We start from the raw sequence: 15,857 nt of genomic DNA on the forward strand, positions 1-15,857 counted from the left end.
TCACAACTTCAACAAATATATATATATATATACTTCTCATTCTTTTTTTTTTTTTTTTTTTAAAAAAAAGATTAAAATCTACACTCAGAGATAAGCATTTCGATCTGAAGTTTCACCTCGTCATATCTCAAAGAAAAAGTTAGTAGTAATAAAATTCAATAAATGTTAAAATAAACAACAAGGGTAGGAAAATGAAGATTAAGAGACTGTCAAAATATTCTTAAACCAGCTGGGTCTTTCTTTTCAGCTGGGTTATTCGCTCAAACTTTCATACCTCATGTGGATCTCAATGGGTGGATCTAGAAACTTCAGAGATAGTAAAATCTCTTTCGTTTCCCACAGACGGCGCCATTTGATAAATATTTTCCTCTTCCTGGTCCATGATAGATCTGGTTTTCTTCTGGGTCCCTTCTTGCTGGGCTCCCTGGTGGATCTCTCCATGTTCTTCCTGGTGAATGGACCTGTAAATAAGAAAGAATGGTCAGGGGCCTACCGGGTGTGCCCCGGCAGAGGCCCTCCGACGCTCAAGTCAGATTTTATGGCTCAGAGTAGTGTATTTAGGCAAGGGTTACAGTAAGAATAAAGATGGTGTCCAGGAAGGAGAAGGAAGAAGAAGAGGGTCCCCTTTTGCGTGGCCTTTACCGTGATATATATATCTGTCTCTCTGCCACAATGCTAGCTGTCTTCTGCCGCCTATCTCCGTATGTACGGATGTGTCAGGCGCCTGCTCCATGCGTAACGGCCATTAATTCTCCTCTGATACGTATGATTCTCCTCTGATACGCATGCGGAAGGACCTACCAGCGGGGCATCTTGGTCATTTTCCCCTTTTCGGGCTGGGTTGAATGGTAGGGCTGAAGTTGAGCCTGGTGAGGGCCTGATTACTGGGCCGAGAGGTTTGGGCCGGTTTGATTGAGGAGTCTAGGCGGAGTCCGGCCCTGTGACTGAGCGGGCTGGACCTAACTCTCGAGGGGAATATTGAAGCCTTCGGGTCATGGACTGTTTTCATGGGCCTGGCCTTTAGACCGGGGTGAAGAAATCCAACGATCATCAAATTTATGTTTTATATTAAAGTTAGTAACGAGAAGTTATTCATCGCTAATTGTTTCAGCGATGAACTCGTTATAGTCAAAGCTAATTGGTGGAATAAAGATTATTGTTTTCTAAAGAAAATTAATTAATTAATGACGGGCATACATAATGTCAACACTAGCATGGATGTTAATTTTAAGCAAGATGCAAAGGCAGCCACAGAAGACCTTCTGTTAATTTGAAGCCCTGGTTTGGGCTTCGGCTCTCCGGCTTAATAAGTTTTTTTCAAGCTTTATTTGATGGAAGCTAATTCAACTGAAATTATATATAATATAATAATTTTTTTTAATAAAATTATATAATATAATATATATTTTTTTAAAAAAATAAAATTCAAATACACATCATACATGAAATTAAAATTATAACAATTTTAATAAAACTTTTTGGTGTTATATAAATCCACACAATCATCCATCATCCATGATAGATATGAAATCTTGGAAGATCAAATTATTAGCAGTTCCGAAATCACATTAAAACAAGGTGGTATATAAGTTCATATCCAATCATCCATAATCGATATGAAATCTTGAAGGATTAGTCTATTAGCACGAGTCAAAATCACATTAAAATAAAATACTTATATTTTAAGGTCTGTATCACATTACGCACGTATACTAATCCTCTCAATTTATTATTTAACTCGTTATTTCTTTTATAAACCGTAATCACTAAATTCAAATTAAAATTATGACAATTTTAGTAAAATTACTAAATAGTATATAATATAATGGTTATACTAGCAAAAGCTTGCACCTCTGTGTATAAAGAAATGCCCCCCATACTGAAATAGTTGTAATCAAAGTCCAAAAAACCTTATCAGTTTTCAACCTTCCATAGCTTGTAATTTATATGTATATTTACGAAGATAATAACATGATTAGAAAGAAAAAAAAAAAAAAAAAAAAGAAACATGATCTTGGCAGGGGCGAAATTATGTTGATAATTGGAGGACATGGACTCTTAAACTTTGCAAAAAAATTTTATTATCCTTATATTTTCTATAAGTTTTGTCAGGAATATATCTTTCACCCCCTCTAACTTTGCAAAATTTTCATATATATCCTCATATCTTGTATATATTACCCGCTTGTATTTAAAAAATATTGTTGAAAATATTTTTAAATTTTTATTTTTATTTATAATCTTTTTAAATTTAATTTTAATTGACTCTTAAAATATTTATACTCTTTTCAAATCACTAACAAAAACTTACTAAATTATAAAAAAAAAAAGTCATTTTAGAGTAAATTATCAACTATTTATTGACTTCGATCTACTAAGTCCAGTAGTGAAGGTTTGAGGTTTCAAAAGGTTACGTAATACATAATGGGCTCATTTAAAGGCCCAGATCCATATAAAAGAACAAAAAATACAAATAAAAACAGAAAAACGGTGCGTATGAGACGTAGCTGCTGATACGGCTCCAAGTGTACTCTCCCCTTCCGCATTTCTGACACTCGCATCGCCAAAGAGCCTCATCTCAAAAACTTTAACGCCAAGCATGTCGACAACGAGATTGCAACCGACTACTGCCTTTGCAGCATCGGCAGCTTGTGCTCTCTCCTCCACAGTCAAGAACCACCTTGGTTTCACTCTTCGTCTTCCTCGGAATAACTCCGGTTTTAGAAGGCACTCAGTCACAAGAAGAAACCTCTCTGTCTTTGCAATGTCTGCTGCATCCGACCCTCTCGAAGTCTGTGTCAAAGCCTCCCTTACTGTCTCCAACAGGCTCGGCGACTGTGAGAATTTTCTCTTATATTTTCATAATTTCTTTTGTTTTCCCAGATAATGCTCGTTGTCTTAATTAGTTAATTATGGTTAATTTTCAGTGTGTTATTATTATGTTTTATGTAAATTGCCATTTTCTGCCTAATCATGATAAATTCTTTCAGTCCTTCAGAAATTGGAATTGTGCTTTTCAAGTTTGAATTTAGAAGGAAAGAGGAAGGAGAGAGCAAATGTAGTTGTAAAATACCTTAAAATTTGAATGAATAATATATGTGTAAACTATAAGATGGGGCATACCGTACACGTCCTTAGAGGAAGAAAATTAGGTTCTTATATGAAATTTCAAGTACTTTAAAAGAACTGATTTTTTTTTTTTTTTTTAAATCTGTCTCTAATAGTCTAATTTCCGTTTACAAGCAAATAGCTGTCCAAAAGTGACATGATCATCAATGACCAAAGAGAATTTAAGTTGAAGAATTGTAAATCGTAATGGATGCATAGTTGTTGGGATGGTTACAGCATAATCTACAATCTTTTTGGTTTTCAACCATGCAATATGTTTTGCTATTTAACATTGTGGGGTTAATTTCAATGACAAATCATAATATAAATTTGTATTCACTTTTCTTTTCAGGCCCTTTTTGCCAAAGAGTATTGTTGACTATGGAGGAAAAGCATCTCCCTTATGATATGAAGTTGGTAGATTTGGCTAACAAGCCAGAATGGTGATTATTCTTTAGCTATCTTCTTGGGTTCATTTTCCATCCTTTATAATTGTTTAAAACTATAGGTAGTTGTATCCTTGTACTTGATTACAGACCCTGGGCAAAACAAATACGTTCAAATCTCATCACAGTGATTAAGAAATACACCACTTGCTTAGCATAGTATTCTTTGCTCATATTAAATATTTATTTTATTATTTGTACATTGTGATATTCAGGTTCTTGAAATTAAGCCCAGAAGGTAAAGTTCCTGTTATAAAGCTTGAGGATAAGTGGGTTCCAGACTCGGATGTTATTGCACAATCACTAGAGGAAAAGTTCCCTGATCCACCATTGGGAACCCCGCCTGAGAAGGCCTCAGTGTATGTTGTATATTCAGTGTCATAAAACAGTGTTGGTCATAATTTCTTGCCGAGCGATTGTTGTACTTCCATTTTTCTGAAAGTGCCTGATGATAATGCTGTACAGCATTACTTACAAATACTTTAGAATTACAATGCAGTTGCACTTAAATCTTTTCATTAAGCTACCTACCAAGTCCTGTTTATTTTATTTTTGGGGGTGAGAAGGAGTTTTGGTCAATGGTTGTGGGAATGTCAATTGATATTCATCTAGGGAAATAAACACCTCTACAGATGTTCCATAGTTGTTTGAAACGAAACATGGAATTGTCAACATGTTGACCTTTGACCTGGGAAGACTGATGGATAGGCTGGTCTTAAATGATGTTTTCTTATATAGTTGCAAATTTTATAATCCCAGCTTCGAGGCTTTTGGTAACTGTTTCTGTATATTGTCTTTGCCTATTCTTTTTATAACTTCGAAAGTTACATTGGCTATTCAGTGATTATAAAAACTTGGTTATGTAAAATGCTGAAATTGCTAGAATCATCTCTGGCTATCCTCTCTATCTGTTGACCATCCTTTTCCATTTAAAAGATGTGTTCTCAAGCTCGAGATGAATAATATTTATATTTTTCTTGTTTTCTCATATTTTACATTGAGACCTAAGCTTTTATTAGTTTTTTCCTTGCATTTCAGAGTTGTAGGTTGTTAACATATGTAATTTCATTGCATAATCTCTGAGATCCTATGGGCATAAATCTGTTGCTACAAGTAGTTTGGTATTGGTCTAAAGCTGATTGCCTTTTCTTTAACGTGTTTCTATTTTCATATAGAAGCACATTAAAGCATGTACTTTGGATAGTAATTTTTTGGCCTTTATTTTTTGTTAATTTCCATATAGTTGTAGTTGTTACAAGTTTCATATTTAATATATGTTTATATATACACATATATCAAGTAAAGGTGGAGTTTATATGGTTCAATTATACAAGTTTCTTGAATCTTGATGTAGTGGCTCAAAGATCTTCTCCACATTTATTGGTTTTCTTAAAAGCAAAGATGCAAGTGATGGGACAGAACAGGCATTACTCAATGAGCTAAGTGCATTGAATGATTATATCAAAACTAATGTGAGATTTCATCTTCTCTTTTCAGTCATTAATTGCATTTGTAGTTAAACTGTAGGTTGCTGATACTAGAAATGTTTGAGGGCACCCTCGCCCCTTCTCCCTCCCCCAAAAAAAAAAAACAACAACAGACTTTGTATCTCTCTCTTATCTGTGTTGAAAATATTCCTCTTTATTTTATATTTTTTTTTTAGCATGGAAAATGTTCTTTGTTGTCAACAGCTCCTTTCTCGTAAGTATTTTAGAACCCCAATTTTCTAAACTCAACCCTATCCTATGCCAGGTATTAATTTCTCAATTTGTCCCATCTAAGAAATACTGAAATTCCAATTATTAGTTCGACTAAATCTAAGAACATTTTGGCTTCAATTTCAGTATATGTACTTTTGTTGCTTGAAATGTTCCCTTAATGCATTGTTCACCTCTGGAATTTCATGGTGGCTTCTATGGTTGCTTCTGTTTTTAAGCAAAGTTTATTTACTTTGCTTCAAAAAAGTGTCATAAAATACTTCACAAAATATATATATCACTTTGCGTAAAATTTCGGATAAGGTAAATAAAATTTGTAAAGTAAATCTTTTTTTTTGGTGAAAAAAATTTATGTACTTTATTTTAGACAAAGTAACCATAGAAACTACCAAGTTTCATAAGTTCTTGACAGGACTATGTGGTTGTATTTATCTTTAATTTTTTTTTTTTTTTGAAGGGCCCCTTTATCAATGGAGAAAAGGTTTCTGCATCTGATTTGTCACTTGGACCAAAGCTGTATCATCTAGAGATTGCTTTGGGGCATTATAAGCAATGGTCGGTTCCTGAGTCACTTCCTCATGTCAAATCTTACATGAAGGTATATTCTACAGGAACTGAGCTTTGATTTTGGGGTACATATATGAGCATTTGCTTTGCAGAATACATGATCTTGATGATTGTCTTTACCTTCAGTTAGCATCTTCCGATTGTGTAAACTTGGTAATTGGCCAGCAAGTATAGGCATTATCTCTTCCCTCCCTTCTCATTCTGCCTACCTCAGGTGGCAAATACTGTTTTGTTTGTATTGATATCATGATAGTCCTTTTAGCACTCTGTCATGGTATTCCTTTCAAGATTGGGGGCCCCCATAGCAGTGATTTTGTGGAGGTTGTCCTAGTCACAATATAGTTCAATCACTGTGGAGAGAATGAAAATGTGGTTTCAAATGGTGTATTTATGATAAAATATTTTTACTAAAGAGAGTAAAATATTAGATGATTTCTCTTTGATAATGGTGAATTCTTCTTATTAAGACACTAATTCATGGTAAATTAACTTCAGAAAGGGAAGCAATTAAGTCACCTATGATGGGTTCGCTGCTACTTACGTTTGTACACCCATGATTTCCCCACACCATGCGATTTGGATTATTTTCAAATTCCAATTCTATACAAAAGATATTCTTTTGCACATTAAAGAATGTGAATCATCTTGTATTTTATAGGCATGTAATCAAGTTCTATTTTTAACAATGCTGAGTTATTGTTAAACAGGCAATTTTCACATTGGATTCATTTGTTAAAACGCGAGCTCTCCCGGAGGATGTCATTGCTGGTTGGCGTCCAAAAGTCATGGGTTAAAGTTTCTCTACTGCCACTCTACTTTAGGAAATCTACTGGTATCTACCATCTCTATCTGATTTACCTTTCTGACATGTATTTAGCTGAAGCGCCACCCCTTTTGTCTGGCAGCATTTAGCCCCATTATGTCCGTATGAAAGAATAAAATGAATGAGAAAGAAATTCTCGACAAATTTATGTATCATGTGTATGTCGATTAATGGTGTATAGTAACCTGCAAAACTTTTGCATCTCCTCAAAAGCAAATCGGTGATTACCACTGGTTTACTTGTGTTTTCCCATTCTTCTGGTCTATGCTCAACTGTGTTATTATCGGTGAATGTTCTATTCTGTGTCCCGACTAGGAGAAGACAATGAGCGGCCCTGTGGTTGTGCCGTTGTACCTTGGATTAGAAGCAAAGCAAACTCATCTGTAAAGACATGCTGATTGCTACACAGCATATGGTACTCTGATTCACCCAGTGAATGTGCAAAGGGATAGCTCATAAGTTAGCTGTTAAAACTCTTCATAATGCGAACTTTGTATGCAATCCTATTATGCAAATCGATTTTGTATCAAAATGTCTATATGATCTCTTAAATGGTGTTAACCTTTTCGACAAATGAAAAAAAAAGGGTGAACACACAACTGGTGCAGGAGGTAAATGAGTTGTAAGTTTGCTTCTGAAAAAAAAAATAAGACAAGCTTTAATTTTTCTTTTTTCCCCATGAAGCTGGAATTATTATCTTATTCGTACATTTTAATATTATATACACAGAGTTTGGCAGCCAGAAAAATAATAATAACGATAATGATAATAAGAATATACTTGTATATGCTGAGAGCTGTGGGTTATTTTTATTCTGTTAATATTGTAGTGTTTTGTAGCAGCCTATGTCAAAAAGAAAAAAATATAAATAAAAGGGAAACTAGTCGGCTGGTGATGTTGAATACTTTTTGGCAGCCGGGGTTAGTATCTTGTTTATATTTAATGCATATATGCAAATTTCAATTTGATTTCCTTTTCAAACTTCTGATGTGTTGAAAAATTTTATAGTGGAAGAAAGATTGGGTCATGAAATATATATTTAAGGGAAATTTACAATTTCATCTCTAAGGTTCTATTATTACTAACGAAATGGTCTCTTAAATAGTTTCTGTTTAACTAATTTTAATAATAAAAAAAATCTACTGAAAAATAAATAAGTAAATAAAATAAAAACCTTTATCTATTTCCCTACGTTTTCTCATTCAATGGCACTCCACAATAGAGAGACACGTTGAATAGCTTATGTTCATTGCCAAAGATTATGTCAACCGGGAATTTCTTATCAATTTTCTTGCACCGGCAGTATAATATGTGATAATATGTATAAAAAAAAAATCGTAAATTTATTTTAACGACAAAGTAATTAAAAAAAAGACCCCTTCCTTTTCTATTCCACCTCACTCTTGGGCAGGGACCTCCCCTCCCCTTTCTTCTTCTCCCCCCTTCTCTTCTCCTATTAATTTTTTTTTCTCTTAAATTTCTAAATTTAATTTGAGTGGAGGAGAGTTTTCATCGAGGCAATTTCAATAAATTTCTGACTCTTTTATTTTATTTTATAGATTTACTTCTAAAATCACATATTATGAGAGTTATATGAAGAATTAAAAGAAAAAATTATTATCAAAATGACACCATCTATTAAAATTAAAGGAAATGTTATTATCATTAGAGTTTTCTAAATTAATCCATTAAAATCTATCTGAAATATTATATAAAGAGGAAGTTTGAGATTTGCGACCACTCAATTATAAGGAAATTTCTTCTACTAAAAAATATTTAGATGATCTTTGAGGTAATTTGTTTTAATATCTATTAGATTGTACTGCTCTATCTGAATTTTTCCTTTATAATCTCAGTGAAATATTGAAATACGTCTTTACTTAACTAAAAGTAATAATAATAACAAAATTTAGTGCAGGAAATAAAAATGTATTAACTAAAATTTACAGCTCAAAAAATAGTTTGAATGAAAGTGTTGGATGATTTTAAAGTTAAAATTAGCAAAATATTGGTTTTGAAATCAAAAGGGATATTCATAAATAAAAAAAAAATTGCAAGAAAAAATGTAACGTTGTTGAATCAATTACTTGGAGTGAGAAACACGCGAGATGGTGACACGTCATTCGAAGCACACCCATTGTGGAGGTGCGTGACTCTTGCCATAGGGAGGTAATTTTCAACAGCTCTTTGGAATGATTATACAGGTACCAACATAAATGGGCTTTTATAAATAAAAAAGAATATAATTTTTTTCATTTTCTATTGAAGTCAACGTGATGAAAAATAAAAATAATTAAAAAATATATAAATCAACAGGCAAATAAATCAAGAATTAACTAATTATTATTATTATCAACAATACCTGAACAATCTTACCATTTACTTTTGGATTTTCTCAAGCTTTTGATGCCCACAATCACAAACTAATTTTAGAGAAGCTATCCTATTCCTTCTTCTCCCTCTTTCTCTATCTGTTTTTGCAAATAGTCCACTTCCTTTTGCCACCAATTTGTGTGGCTATCCTTTGTCTCTTCTTAGGGATGATCATTTTCCTTTTTTTTGCTTAGAATATGGGTTTATTTCTTCCCTTCCTCTAGACGGGGTTGTGCGAATACATAATATTTTGATTTGGTTTCTACAGATTTACTCTTAAGAGTGAGAAAAACTTTAATCTCTACCTGTGTTTTTTTTTTTTGTTTTGCCTTTTTCTTAGTCGCTGTTTGCAGAGACTGTTTTCTCTTCACTCTGTGTTATCCTGTATTTTCAAACCAGAAAGAGATGTTAGCAATGGTTCATAGAGTCGGTTCTTCGAAAGCGCATTTGTCGCAGAAGAACACACCTTTCCCTCTCCCTGGCGACGATCTAGGCGAAGACAGCTTCCCTCGATGCATTCGCGAGCTCTTTGATGTGGCGAAAAATGTGTTTCACCTCTATAACTTCCGTTTGTTTTCTGAGTTTTCGATCTATAGCAGTGCATGTCTCTTTTCGAAGATTCTGATATTTCCTTCGTCCTTTGTTCTTAAGTAGCATTTTCAAAGCTTTTGACTATTTGTAGAATGAGTTCTTTCACCAGCTCCTGCTTGGAGTTGTCATTGGATCTGCCGGAAGAAGGGCAACGGTTGCATGGAGCTTTGCCTGATCGAGGATGTTTCTTTCGGGTTAAGCTATCTGGTCCTAGAGCTCCGATGCATTGATCAACGGACCATCTAAATATATATATATATATTTTTCAAATCAACGGACCATCTTGTTATTAATGCTAAAATTCAGAAACGAAATTGTGATATCCATTATTTTATTATCCAATTCGATAATTTAATTTAAAATTATGAATAATTTGTTTTTTATTATTATTATTTTTATAATAAACTAACCATCTGATTTTGAGATGAAGCAGCCACCAAAAGTGAAAAAATATGAATAAGAAAACTTGAATACGTATAGTGTACATAATTTCCATGTAAGTAGTAATAGTTAATAAATTGGACTTTGAACATGGAAACTTAATAATTTTCTTAAATCTTTTGTTTTAGTTAATAATAATAATAGGGTCGTCGTGTCGTGTTTCAACAAATCAAATCTTGTGTAGTGAATGAATTCCAAAGAATCCCATATTTGCAATTAATTCTTGACTAAAAAGAAAGAAGTGACGCCAACGCCAGTCAGAGGAGGCAACTATTATTTATTAGACTTTAATTTTAGTTTCTTCAGTTATTGCAACTTGTCATTTCTTAACCCTTTATTATTATTAAAGTGATTGCTTCAATATAAATTAAATAAATTTATAATAAAGTTTAATTCTTGTAATCTAGTAAAATCTGCAAATTAGGTTTTATTTTTTGGAATTCAACTATTTAATTTTTATAATTTTTAAAAATTAATAAATTGATGTCGACACACTATCGGATTTTTTTATTTCAATCTCTAAAATTGCATGTATTTTAATAATTTAATCTTTATAATTTAAATAAATACAATAAATTAATCCATGAAGATAATACAAAAATAGTGACTTAACTATATTTTTTATATTTTTATGGAAAAGATCAAAGTTGTAGGCTTTTTAAAATTACAAAGAATAAGTAGTTAATTTTTTTTTAAAATATAACTAATTTGTAGTTTAATCTATATTTATATTTATGATTTATGATTGATGGTGATTTAAATTTAATTTTATTTGAAAATTTTTTATCCAAAATGGTTGGTCAGATACCTCTAATTCATCTTCAAAGTTTACTTTGGAGCAATTTTAAATTTTTTTTATTAAGATAAATACAAAGTGAGAAGGACATATATTGTTGGTAATATGATGAAATGAAGGAATGAAAACATTGGATTTTCCATTGAAATCGTTGATTATGATGATGAAGAAGAAGATGGATCCTCTCCTCAACCACTCTCCTCCATAGTTACAACTTCCCTTTATTACAGCAACTATGTCTACATATATAATCTTAACAAACAGATGAAGACATTGATGGATACATGTAATTTTTATATAAAATTAAACCCACAAAATTAATTTTGTCGACTAGCTATGTAGTTTGCGAAATGGTATAATGGAGCAGCCTTGGTGGTATCAAAATAAGCAAGTTCTTGATTGGCTTGATCCACCAACTTAGCAGCAAATTTCTTTGCCTCATCAATTCCCATCAACTTTGGATATGTTGCTTTATCGCTTAACAGATCCTTGCCGGCCGTCTTTCCGAGCTCCTCCGATGACTTTGTCACGTCCAATATATCGTCCACAACTTGGAATAACAAACCTATGTACCTCGCATATTTTCTAACTCTTTCTACGCTTTCATCATCTGCTCCTCCAAGTATCGCCCCGCAGACAACTGCTGCTTCTAAAAGCTTCGACGTCTTGTTGATGTGAATGTACTCCAAGTCGTCTAAAGTTACTTGTTTCCCCTCGCTCTCAATGTCTACGATTTGGCCTGCCACTAGCCCTGCTGCTCCAACTGCTGAACCAAGCTCGGCGATGGCTCTAACCACTCTGTCAGGTGAAACGTTCTTTGTGGCTCTAGCTACGTGCTCAAAGGAGAATGAAAGCAGAGCATCGCCGGCCAGAATGGCAGTTTCTTCGCCGAACTGCTTATGGTTTGTGGGTTTGCCTCGTCGAAGATCATCGTTGTCCATACAAGGAAGATCATCATGGATTAAGGACATGGTGTGAATCATCTCCATTGCACAAGCCGCTGGCATAGCTGTTGCTTCATCTCCTCCCACCAATTCACAAGCAGCAATACATAAGACTGGACGGACACGCTTGCCGCCGGCGAGAAGAGAATATCTCATAGCGTCATGAATTTTCAAAGGATGTTGCATAGGAATAGACTCGTCTAGTGCCTTGTTGACATGCTTGGCCTTAGTGGCCATATATTCTTGAAATGGGAATGCAGGAAGAGGAATCTTTGGCGAGATACCATTGATAGATTGTTCAGCCGCCTCAAGTGGTTGAGCCACGGAGGAGCAAGAAACTGAAACCACCCAGTTGGCGGCTTTCGCCTTCACCGGCACAAGAAACTTGAAGTGGCTGCAAGGGATTGCTTTAGGGAGGTTCTTGAGGCCACTGAAGGAGGATTTCTTGAGAAGAAGTGAATTCTCATATGTGGGAATGGTGGCAGAGAAGGCCATGGTGAGAATTGAAATGCAATTTCTGGGCTAGAAATTGATCCTCCTCCTTTTATTTTCTTGTTGGTGATGAAGATTGATGAGGGTTTGAGGAATAAATTGGTTGTATTTATATTAGAGGCAGAGAGTGATAGGAAGGAATTCAAAGTTAGGGTGCTGAGACTTATGCCTTTGATTATTCGTTTTTTCTGGTCTTGGACTCTAGCTAGTGTGTGCAATTCTTGAACATTGGTGCAATTTATACTTGCCTGATTCTTCACGGGTTTTATATAAAATAATAATCCAATAAAATTTATAAAATATGTATAAATATATTTTATAAATAAAAAAAGCGAAAAATAAATCAATAAATAACTTTTTTTAATAATTATAATTGATTTAGCCAAAATGATTAATTCTATTTTATTAAATTGAAATGATATGGTGGGTTAATTAAATTCTAAAAAATCAAATCAAATTAAATTTAATCCGAGAATCTCAATTCAAACCGCTGTTAAATTATAATCAAACTCAATATTAAATATTTATTTTCAATCAAATCATAAAATTAATTAATATTCGTTGAACTACTATATATCTCTTTCTTTTATAAAAAAAAAAACCCAATTTTTTAAGGATGGCAGCCAGTATTGTTATACAATAGCTAATCTATGAACCTAAAATAATTTGTATGGAAAGAAGCGCTAGTTTGCATGTGCATTGGGATCTCTCTCGGCTCTGCTGCTCTTTCTTGACCAATCTTTCTACTTCCAATCTTCCACCAACTTAAACTTTTAATGACTCCCTCTCTCCTTTCTACTCAACCTAAAACCTGAAACTTTTTTAAAAAAATTTTAAGATAAACTGCAATTTAATCCCTCTAATTTAGTGAAATACAACATTTCGTCCATCTGTTTTAAAAAACCTTCAATTTAGTTACTGTGATTTTTAAAAACTATGCCATTGGTCCCTCCCGTTAGATTTTCAGTTGAATCACCGTTAATTTTAAATAAAAGACGAAAATACCTATAACAGTTTCTTCAACTCCTGACCTCACCTGCTTCCTCCCAAATGGCCACTTGCAGGTCCACTGCTAAAATACAACCTTTCTACTCTTGACCTCACTCGCTTTATAACTTGCAGGTCCACCACCAAGCAAACCCCATTGCGAAATCCTCTGTTTCGTCCACTGATAACTCCTCTTCTTCCAATCGGAGCTCATCCTCTTCTTCCTATCGGAGCTCCTCGGCTCACCGCCGCTCTCGGAGCCTCAGCGTTGATGAACCTATTGCACTTTAATTGAAAATATTTGCGAGTAATCGTGCACATGGGCATCGCAAGTTGTAGGCTTCTCTTTGTAAATTTAGTTGCATCTGAATAGTGTTATGCCCAATGAAGTCCTTTTTTAATTGGAACAGTGTGTATAACGGAATATTGCGGTATGCCTGTTTGCTAGAAAAAAAAAAACATGTTAGAATTAGAATTTAGAAGTCCCCCGTTTCATCTTTTCAGGGCAGCCCGATGAGCAATAGAAGGTGAAGGGTTAATGATTAAAGCTATATATATAAAATGGTACTATAAAACAAGCATCGTATATTGTTTGAAGGTTGAACTCCTGGTCGACCTAAAAAAGAAAATAAAAGGGGCCTGAACTGCAGGAGACTTGGGAATATTTAAGCGGAAAGTCTCCTCCACCAAAACCAATTGGAAGTTAAAAGCATCAATGACGAGCAAGGTAAACTGCTTTTTCAACGTGTACGAGGCCAAGCCAGTAGCTACAGACCCAGCACCGTCCTCTCTCCCAATTTGTAATATCGAATTTCGCATTCTTTATAGATATCAACTAAAACTCCCACCAGTAGAAGGCGACGAAGTTGTGATTGAAGATCTTGTACTCCCAGAACAACGTACCTCGCATAGAGTTCCTATTGTCTTCCCTTTATCCATGTGGCGCGAACTGTATCTCCCAAGCGAACCCCCTAACAGTGTTGACGAACCTCCCTCTTGGAAGGGGTGCGTCGCCAGATAAGTCATCCCCTGACGGAGGCAAAGGCCGGGAGAAATGGCTAAGGCTCCGAGAGCGACAGTGAGCCGAGGGGCTCCGATTGGAAGAAGAGGAGTCATCAGTGGACGAAGCAGAGGATTTCGCAATGGGGTTCGCTTGGTGGTGGACCTGAATACCGAAGTGGCCATTTGGGAGGAAGCGGGTGAGGTCAGGAGTAGAAGAAGCTGTTATGTTATGGGTATTTTAATCTTTTAATTAAAATTAACGGTGATTTAATTGAAAATCTAACGGGAGGAACCAATGGCATAGTTTTTAAAAATCACAGTGACTAAATTGAAGGTTTTTTAAAATAGAGGAACAAAATGTTATATTTCACTAAACCAGAGGGACTAAATTGCAGTTTATTCAAAATTTTATTTCATTCGATCTGAAATTTTTTAAAATTTTAAAGGTGACTAATTTTTTTTTCCTATATTACCCTTATTAATATTAGATAAAATAAAATGATGGTTAGAGTTTTTTTTTTTCTCAATTAATCAATGCATTTATGGCTCCAAGTAAATACTACTACGATCCCTTATTTACTTTGGACAAGATCTAGTAAATGATTTTTTTTTTTTTTTAATATTATCCGTAACCTGATTCTGTTCATTCTCCATGTGCATTTCTTATATATATATATATCAATCTCCATGTGTTAATTAATACAAGCATCGGGGTTCTAAATTTTTATTAATTAATTAAATTGATATTTTCAACTACATTATTACTTCCAGAAAAAATTTTTTTTTTGCATATTTCATTAAAAAATATATGCATAATAACTAGACTAATATAAATGCAACTGTTTAATTTAATAATTATCAAACACAACGCTGGCAATTAAGCAACGGCAAATGGAGTGATGAAGCAGCCAGAAAGTAGGAATATGTCTAGCTGGAGAGTTTTGCCACAGTCGATCAGCCAACGAATCTGCACTTATTTAACTATCATACTTTTATTTAATCCAAAATTCTGAAATAATTGTTTTTTAACGTTAAGTTTTTATAATTTTTTAATTAATCCAATAATATTTTAACATTTTAAAGAAATACGATGAGATCTTTACTTATTATTATTATTATATATTCACAATCTTCTATTTTTTATTTATCTATATTTTTGCCTTACATCAAAATGTTCTTTATATAAACATATTAAAAAATATTTATTAGGTATATATATAAATTATTTAGTTTATATATGAGAAACTTTTATAGATAAGAATTCTTTCGTTAAAATAATTATATAATTCATACAACTCACAATTTTCTAGTAAATTCAGAATAAAACTAAATCAAATGGAATATTATCCACTTATTTTTATTATGTATTCAACTCAGATTATATATTTTTTTTATAATGATAAAAGTATTTAATAATGTATTAATATATTTTTATTTAACACATATTAAAAATAAAATTTATTAAATAATTTAAATTATTTAATATGATAGAATAATATTAATTGAGGTTGATGAGATCAAAGTTAATTTCAGACAAAAAGGCGCCCAAAAAAAAGTGGGCAACACAAA

General features: G+C 33.4%; 2 protein-coding genes across 2 annotated transcripts; one reads left to right on the forward strand and one right to left on the reverse strand.

The window, feature by feature from the left end:
* The first annotated feature begins 2,501 nt into the window (after positions 1-2,501).
* On the forward strand, positions 2,502-6,863 carry LOC110601236 (glutathione S-transferase DHAR3, chloroplastic). The gene is made up of 6 exons (XM_021738300.2): positions 2,502-2,837; positions 3,461-3,551; positions 3,770-3,913; positions 4,909-5,026; positions 5,730-5,870; positions 6,547-6,863. The coding sequence occupies exons 1-6, from the start codon at positions 2,600-2,602 to the stop codon at positions 6,631-6,633; spliced, it is 819 nt and encodes a 272-aa protein (XP_021593992.1). The 5' UTR covers positions 2,502-2,599; the 3' UTR covers positions 6,634-6,863.
* A 4,114-nt stretch (positions 6,864-10,977) lies between these two features.
* Positions 10,978-12,499, reverse strand: LOC110620911 (geranylgeranyl pyrophosphate synthase 7, chloroplastic). The gene has a single exon (XM_021764861.2). It carries the CDS (start codon positions 12,300-12,302, stop codon positions 11,181-11,183), a length of 1,122 nt encoding a protein of 373 aa, XP_021620553.1. The 5' UTR covers positions 12,303-12,499; the 3' UTR covers positions 10,978-11,180.
* Positions 12,500-15,857: the final 3,358 nt, after the last annotated feature.

This window comes from Manihot esculenta, chromosome 1, assembly GCF_001659605.2.
Source record: "Manihot esculenta cultivar AM560-2 chromosome 1, M.esculenta_v8, whole genome shotgun sequence".
Taxonomy (NCBI): domain Eukaryota; kingdom Viridiplantae; phylum Streptophyta; class Magnoliopsida; order Malpighiales; family Euphorbiaceae; genus Manihot; species Manihot esculenta.

Bases quoted from the DNA above. Each gene is read 5' to 3' on its own strand.
- LOC110601236 (XM_021738300.2), top strand. From the start codon at position 2,600: ATGTCGACAACGAGATTGCAACCGACTACTGCCTTTGCAGCATCGGCA. The intron at 3,552-3,769 runs GTGATTATTCTT...TGTGATATTCAG, and splicing joins TTGGCTAACAAGCCAGAATG to GTTCTTGAAATTAAGCCCAG. The intron at 3,914-4,908 runs GTATGTTGTATA...ATCTTGATGTAG, and splicing joins CCGCCTGAGAAGGCCTCAGT to TGGCTCAAAGATCTTCTCCA.
- LOC110620911 (XM_021764861.2), bottom strand. From the start codon at position 12,302: ATGGCCTTCTCTGCCACCATTCCCACATATGAGAATTCACTTCTTCTC.